This window comes from Trichoderma ghanense (assembly GCF_004382785.1).
Source record: "Trichoderma ghanense strain CCMA-1212 chromosome Unknown scaffold_1, whole genome shotgun sequence".
NCBI classification, from domain to species: domain Eukaryota; kingdom Fungi; phylum Ascomycota; class Sordariomycetes; order Hypocreales; family Hypocreaceae; genus Trichoderma; species Trichoderma ghanense.
The window spans coordinates 1674561-1682827 of NW_027395664.1; the positions used below are offsets into that span (position 1 = coordinate 1674561).

General features: G+C 53.6%; 2 protein-coding genes across 2 annotated transcripts; both read left to right on the forward strand.

Annotated features, from left to right (window-relative positions):
- Positions 1-3071: 3071 nt before the first annotated feature.
- CCMA1212_001927 (uncharacterized protein) lies at positions 3072-4638 on the forward strand (the record flags this gene model as incomplete). The annotated part of the gene is made up of 4 exons (XM_073699335.1): positions 3072-3176; positions 3521-3639; positions 3940-4310; positions 4592-4638. The coding sequence occupies 4 exons, from the start codon at positions 3072-3074 to the stop codon at positions 4636-4638; spliced, it is 642 nt and encodes a 213-aa protein (XP_073561874.1).
- A 940-nt stretch (positions 4639-5578) lies between these two features.
- Positions 5579-7517, forward strand: CCMA1212_001928 (uncharacterized protein; the record flags this gene model as incomplete). The annotated part of the gene is made up of 5 exons (XM_073699336.1): positions 5579-5695; positions 5998-6154; positions 6208-6431; positions 6584-7018; positions 7083-7517. 5 exons carry the CDS (start codon positions 5579-5581, stop codon positions 7515-7517), a joined length of 1368 nt encoding a protein of 455 aa, XP_073561869.1.
- Positions 7518-8267: the final 750 nt, after the last annotated feature.

Consider the following 8267-nt stretch of genomic DNA (forward strand, 5'->3'; position numbering starts at 1 on the left):
ACCCATTCCCAGTGTTGATCACAGACCCAAGACAGATGTGAACGGGTGGCATTCCTGTCATCGAGGCGTTGTGTTCGATCACTTGCCGATGACTGGTATGCTGTTTGAGTCAAATCCACAAGAGAAATGGTGATCGGATGAAGCTTGGATGATTCTCTGTGACCACATCATACCGAAATCATCTATAAAAGCCGAGCTGCACTCTCGAATGCCTCCCATCAACGAATCCGTATCGAATCGGCTTCATATGATGCCGACTTAGCGAAGTCGAGACTATAGTGTGTGTTGGATGGAGTGTCTCTTCTCGCGGCAATGGCAAAGGCTCTGCTCCGTATTGGGGCCACCGACGAACAATCGAGAGGTATCAGGTACAATAGGCGATCGTCACACGGGTTAATCCAACAGACGCTTGGACGGGAATATACGCAAGAAAGATGCACGCCGTCAATCCAGGGCGGACAGATTCTGAAGGGATGAAACGAAGCCACTTTATCGGAGGCGTCTAGCTTTTGCCGGCCAATGCTGATGTAAGGTGCCCGCCCATAGGCTCGGTGAAAAAGAACAAGAGACATCAAACGAAGAAAAGAGAATTGGGGAAAAAAAAAAAAAAAAAAGGGAAAAAAAAAAACGGAAACGGCATCCATGTGTCATGGCAAGTGGACATTGAAAACGCTAGGAGCTACTTCCGCACGGAACTCCAGGCACAATAGGCGCGGAGCCTGTAGCGCGGGCAAGTGCAGTGCCATTGCAGCAAAGGAAGGTGGGGCGTGGATACCGCAAGACTGCAGAAGGTGCAAAGTGCAGCGCGGAAGATGCAGCAGAGTGCAGAGTCGCAATGCGCCTTGAGGTCCCGCCTTCCCTCCCCGGGGATGCCAAGCACAGAGGCTGCGGTTACATATACACACAAGTACAGTAGAGCATGGAAAGAGCTGGAGGTATACTTGCCCGGGGCTTCGAGGCACGCAGAAGGACCATTTCAAGCTCCTACCCAAGATATCTCAATGTAGATGAGAATTTTGAAACGGTGCAGGCAGTTGCAAGATCGGAGCATAATCGCAACTTCTTACCCAGACGCCCGTCCAATCTACCTAGTCAGGTGCTGTCGATAGGACTTGGAAACTGATGAGTCGCGAACACAGGCAGGCAAGAACAGGCAACGGGAAGCAGCAGGCCAGCAGCAGAGCTATGGGTGTGTGTGCAGGTGGGCTGCCAGGAGCTGGGGAAGGGACCCTTGAGGGCTGTGACTGGCTGCGCTGCGGCCGGCATGCCAACTGCAGTGGCCTGGCGCGGGGTCACCGCCTTTGATTGGAGAAGAGAAGGGCTCTCTCATCCATTCTGGTATCCATTCTATCCATCCTTACCATCCATGCTTCCCATGCTTGCCATGCTATCCATGCAGTGGCCTTGGACTATGTACTCGTACATACTAAGGTATTCCGCACGAGCAGCGACCTTCTGGCGCCTGTGATTGGCACGCTGCTGGGACTGTCCCTTGCTGATATTGGGTGGGCTGACGGCAGAGAGAGGGCTGCTGTAGCTATTGTGCTGCTATTGAATGCTGAAAGTGCTCCGGCGCATCGAATCTGCGGTGCGGCACTCCCGTCGCTCAGCTGCGGTCCGAATAGTAGCACATGCTCCGGCCACATGCCCCGGCGTCTGTACTCTGCAGTGCAGTCGCTAAGGAGAGGAAGCAAAGGTCAGTTTCGAGACAAAGTGACTGGACATGTTGGTTGTACCGTCATCATCTGGAAAATCGCTGAACTCAAGGTTCAATGGCAGAAAACCTCGTGTCCAGAGAGGGGGCTATGCCGTCGTACAGGGGACGAACGTGCACCAGTACAGATGCCCCCAGACTGGACGTTCAGACTCGGTCAAGCACACCAATGCCTCTCACGATGGTTGATCGTTGCAGTTTCCACAAAGCGCAACCCAAGGCAGGTCGACAAGCCCATCCATGCTACAATCCCGGCAGAACTAGAACGAGCTCTTTTACCTCGCACAAACCCTTCGTACACCGGAAGCTCACCAGCATCACGAAACTCACGACTCAGTCTGCCTGACACCCAAAATGGCCCTCTCCGATCCCCGACCCCGACCCCGTCGGCTGCACGTCAGTTTCATGGTGTGCAGACCACTCGGACCCTGGCACACCAGTGATGTCAGTCGCCCTGCTAGGTTGATGACGGCGCAGTGGCGCTTCCCAGGATACGATGCTGGAGACCGGCTCCAGTGACTCCAGTGACTCCAGAGAATCCAGGGAGAGACGTGCCGCTGTCTGGGTCCTGCTCCCGGCTTCGCAAGTGCCAGAGGCGTCAAGTAGCCGATACTTTGTGCTTTTGCTCGCGACTGAAGAAAATTTCCATCCTGCCCACACATCGCCGCCACCGGACTAACACTAACCAGCTTGAATTTTTCTCTTTCTTTTGTCTATTTGTCCGTCTTCTGAGCTTGAAGGCGAGCCACACGCCGACCGATTCAGAGCGCCTTCTGCTCAGGTGCCCTAGCTAAGCTCGTTTGAGCTGCGATTCAAACGCCAGACCGGCCAGCCCGATTCGTGAGACCTACATTACGAGACGCCAGAGAGAAGGAAGGGTAGCTTCAGTTCGAGTGACGGCGTACAGTAGCTCCAGCACAGGCGCCAAGCGCAAGCTCTAGCTCTTCGCAAAGGCTCCGGAAGTGGCAGAAGGACTGGATAACATCCTCGGACCCGCCGGTGCCACGCTTCCAACCAGAAACGGCTTGCGTTATGGCGACAGACGGCCTCTTGTTCTTTATGATGCTTGTCTACATATCAATACGACTACGCACATCTTCGACAGGGTCTGCTCCGTACAGTGTCCACACTGTAGCAGGCCCTTCGCATGCTGGCCGTTCCTTTCCCTGCTCAACTGCTGCTTATCGTCCTATCTGCTTGCCGGACTAGGAAGGATAGGCAGTAAGCTTGGCATTGTCGGCAGAAGGGCATGGGCAGGTCATGATGAGGGATAACTTGGATACCGGTTCGGAGGTGCTCATACGAGCAGGGCACGCAACCCAAGACAAGCGGGCAAAAGCGATCCAATATTCGAGCCATGCGAGCAGCTCCTCGGTCTGAAGCCCTTCTAGCACGCCGCTTCGCAGTACTGGGAGTAGCCGAGTGCGCATCGCAGGGCCCCCGTATGTACATGTACATACTGGTATGGCGGTTGGACGGCTGCGCCATTGGGTACCGGAGCTCATGAAGCTGATAAAGCTCCCCTGGTCTGCGAAAAAAAACAACCACCAGCCCCCACTCGTCGGTCAGCTCGAGACTTCAGCCAGCAACTCGACCTGCTAGAATCTGCAGACGACACTGCAGCGTTGCGCTGCGCGATGTCGCCCCGCCAATGCCGAGTCATTATGGTTGCGAGATGCCATGATTTGCCACGAGATTTGGCGCTTGTGAGGAAACGGCACCGGACGGTGGGCAACAGTGAGAATGTACTGCGTACCTGCTTCTACCAACCGGGGCCTGGCTTTAACAGCAGTAGTCCCTTATTAGGGTTTTGCTACCAACACCACATTTGCCGCGGGACGAACGAAGGCTCGAACCGGTCGTACTTGTATACAGTACGAATCGCAACCCGAGGACGACTTCCCTACCACCCAGAGCACGAAGTCGTTCGTTATTTACACGGGAAGTATTACGGTGTGCCTTCTGCTACTGGGGACTTCTCACCAAATCTGCTACCGTTCTACGGGTACGAGTCGTACTGGCCACCACCTGGGACTGCTGCCAGCAACCAGCCAAAGCAAAACAGAAGAGCCGCTTGAGAGGCAAAGAGGGAACATCGAAAGCTCCCTGTGGAGTCTCTGCTCTTCTTGATTCCAGCAGGGGGGCGCCAGAGCTTAACCCCAAGCTCCCCATTGGCCCGCCGCCACGTCCAGGTCTGAAGCAGAAACCTCTAAGCAGATCACAAGGGACCTTCTGCTGATGGAGAACGGGCCAAGGTGCGAAGAACCAAGTACCTGCTACCAGTCTCCATACTGCCACATTGAGCCCGCCGCAGACAAGTGTCAGAAGCGACTTCTGCCCACACACATTCCTCACGCCCTGCGTCTTGCTCACTCCCCCTCTTCCGGGGGTGCTCTACTTGTGCTTGGGCAGAGCATTCGTTCTGTAACAGCAGCTTCTGCAGCGCCCCCCAGGGCGTGTGCTTTTACTCAGTACATTGTCGAGCAAGCCGTGCGCCCCAGCGACTGCTCCTCTGATGGTGTCTCTTGCGTCGTCTTCGTCGTCGTCAACCATGTACACCTTGGTATCGCCTGGGTCGCTGCCGGCCTGGTGAAGGGTAAGGTGCTACATGCGTGCTTGTTCGCTTTCTTTCTTCTGCCTTCCTCGATTCTCCGTTTCTCTCTGCTGGCGTTCCGCCGTTCCCAGCTGGTAATCAAGGGAGCACGAAGGGCCGGCTGATTACTCGCAGTCTTCCATCGTCATTGCCCGCCCTTCCAGGGCCCGTCAATGCCACACGCAGCCGGTCCCCGTGAGCTGAGCCGAATCCATCTGAGCGCCGCCACTGTAACATGGAGTGCTGCGGCGAGGCCACGCTCTACCTAGTGGTACTTAGCATAGCTCCGGACTCTCACATTGCTGCTGCTGCTGCTGCTGCTGCTACCTAGTACCTTGGGTATTTCGTAGTAATCCAGCTCCCCTACACTGTACTTCGTACTTCTTACCTGCCGCCATCGATCCAAACCTCTCCCCTCCCCATTCTCTCCCACACATTGACGCTGCTTTTCTTATGCTGGTAGAGACGCCTGCGAGCTCTGACGAATCGCATATCTCTTCTTCAGCTCATTTACCATTACTTGACTATTGTTCATAAGCTCTTCTTACCTGGTACCAAATAGTACCTTATTCTTGACCCCGGCACTTCCTCTTACACACCCGTCATCTCGTCTCTCTCGCTCTGCCTCTTTTCTCTCTTCACATTTCCTCACCATCTGCAGCCATCCATACTAAAACCTCTTCACACGTACAACCACTCCTGCGATATACTCTGTTGCATCATAATTTTTTTTTATTTTCTCCATCTTCCTACAAAGCTTAGTCTTCAACTTTGTCTGGACCTCGGCATTGCTCCTCAATTTATCCTTTCCGGAATTCGCCTGGCCCTGCATAACCGCATACCTCTGACTACGATATACCTACGTCTCGACGGAGAAGCCTCAAACTCAACAGTTCAGCCAAAGCCAAGTTACTTTTCAGTAGCTGCGCATTATACCCTGATTTTTTCGTCTCCTGTCTTGTTGAACGCAGCTTTCGCCAGAACTCGAGTCTCCAAAGCTATCTATTAGTATCTGCGGCCACCCTCGATTGTCTACTCTCTCTGGGCGCTTCGTACCAACATCAATCGTCGGGTCTCGTACACACCTTTAAGACAAGCAAATCGACAGCTAGGCGGCGGGAACGAGCTACAATACGTCGCGCTCGCAATCGCCGCCCTCGACTTAGACGGTCCTTATCGAATTCCACTTGCTCACATCCGACCTCTCGATTTTCCTCTGACAGTACCATTACGACCAAAGACATCGCCCGTCTTGTCTACTGGGGATCAAGATGCCGCCGCGGTCGTCCCTCACTTCGTCTTTTTCCATCACAGCAGACTCCAATAACGAGGTTGTCTGTCCGCTTCGGAATCAAGATGGCTCAAGTTGTCGGAAGAGATGCATCGGCGTGAGTAGTGACTGACTGGCTTTTCCCCGGACATCTTCTCGCTCTCTCTCTCTCTCTCTCTCGCTGCAGCTATCCGCTTCCCCCTCCACCAATCCCTCTCTTCCTGAAATGCAATTTTGCCTCGCTTCTGCCTTCTGTTCAATCCTTCGCTGGTACGGCCAGGAAGGCTCTTTTGTCATACGCACATGCATACTCTGCGCATACAGACGCACCTCAGCTCCGCCACCACCCAGCCTTATGTGTAGCTCTCAATGGCATTACGAACCATACCACAAGGCTCTAATACGACGCTTCTATCATAGGAAAAGAGATACCGCTCAATGCAAGAGCACATCCGCCGTGCGCACCCCGAGCACTACATCCCGAAGCTCCCTGCGACCGAAGACAGCTTCCTGCTGATGGTCAACACTCCGCCACAAGATCGCCGTCAGCTTGAAGGAACACCAACCGCCGCACAGAGTACGTCAATCCAACTACCTCTGCTCAGGCACAATTCCACCTACTCTTCTCAGCGCTCCCTCGGGTCAGACTTGACGAAACTAATTATCCATGCTCAGACTTTCAGGATCGACATTCCTACTACAGAGGCGAATCAAGCACCCCGGGCACGCCGCGGGCCGGAGACGATCAACCACTGCCTGGTACCAGCTCTATCCTGGGGACTGCCAGCGCAGCAGCCGTCTTGGCGGAACTGCACGGCGTCAAGGCTGAAAGAGACTCGGATCTCATGGACGGTGTAAGTGAAAAATGATTCCCATCCGTGATCGGATGACCATTTGATGGACCGCCGGATGAGTATTCCACCAATCCAGCCATCCATCAGCTCACGACGATACACGTCGACACGCCCTGTGATACCTGCTAACGCGGTGCTTCTCATGACTCTAGGGATATTATTCCGACATGGATCAACGGCGCAGGCTGAGAAAATCCATTGAGCTGCCGCCTCTGAATCTCAGCAACATCACGAGCGACCCCTATTCCAACAGGCCTCGTGAAATCCTCCCGTCTCTAATGGCGACTTCACCGCCTGGGCGATCGTCAACCTTGCCTCCACTCCAGCGTCCCTTGGGGCCTATGCGGCCTCGTAAGCAGTCCATATCGAAGAAGAACCGAGAGTCTCAGCACAAGAAGAAGCCTTCGCGCGGCTCCGATTGGCTACGGCGTATCCAGAACGAAGAGCGAATTAGGCCCGGCGGCCATGATCGCAAGGCTCTTTCAGCTGAGCCCTGGACGGATTATGGCAAACGATGGGAAGACCTCATCGATGCCGCGGACCAGGCTGCATCTGCTGCGGGAGATGTTGATGAGGACCGCACCCCTGTGAGTAGCACTGAATGTGCCTTTGTGTGGAAGCAATCATGTTGCTGACTTTTCGTTACCAAAGATGCCTCGATCTCCGGTATCAATCCACCGGTCATCTTTGCCCCCGTTTAACCACCATCAGTTCCAGTCCAGCAGCAACAATTACCAAGCTTCTCCTCTGCAGCAAGCCTTGACACCACCGCAGACATACAATCAGGACATGGCTGAGCCTTTCCCGTCCGTGGAGAGCGGCGAGAGTGGAGATAACTTTCACATTGGATCTCGCGGCCTCTCCGACTCGTCGCCGACCTACAACTCGCAGAACATCCAGATATACTGCGCCGCCTGCAATCGCGCCTCCCTCCTCAAGACTTCCTATGCCTGTACGGAGTGCATCTGCGGACTTTGCTCGAACTGTGTCGAAGTCCTGATGTCTGAGCATGGAGCTCGGAGGAAGTGCCCCCGTTGCGAGACAATCGGTGGTAAGTTCAAGCGCTTTCAGCTTGATGTCAGGTGAAACGATTTCTTCTTCTCGATCCGTATTCTACGGCAAGGCTCCTTCATGGCGGCGCTTCTTCGGTTTTTTTTTTTTTTTTTTTTTTCCCCTCTTCTTTGCACGTCACATCTGTGTTGAACAGTCGGTTCCAGCATAGATTGTGCAGTGGTGGGCGATCTGGAAGCACGATGCATGTCTCTTTCTCTTCTCACCTTGGTGCAATGGCCTTGGCCGTTCACTGAGCGATCGTCCCGGCACCGCTGGGCAACATTATGTGATTTTCTCTCTCTTTTTTCCTTTTTCTATTTTCGTCAATTCCATGACGATGGTGGCTTCGTCCTTTCACAGTTTAGGCTGGTGGGTTCTACGGCGTTTTGCGCATTATATATCATCGGATGTTGATGCAAAGAGGGACATCCTGGGTATCTTTGGTGTGGCAGACTCTCGGCTGTTTATGACTGGTTCAACGGCTTTGGTTTATGATTTCTATGATCGTTCGGGTAGGTTACGCCTTTTTGGGAATAGGGATCAGTTTTTAGAGTCAGTCAATGAATGCTTACGGCTTGTTTTATCTTGATACTGTCAAGCCATTGACTTGTGTTGTCAGTCGCTGTCTCCAGTGACCATGCGTAGATTTTCTCCTGTAAACTCCGTACATGATTGAAATTCCACACAAGACTTTGTGATGCTCATTGTGTATAAACGCCTAATCTCCAGTACCTCAGCTGTCAAGAAAAAAAAAAAAAAGAAAGAACCCCCCCCCCCCACCCC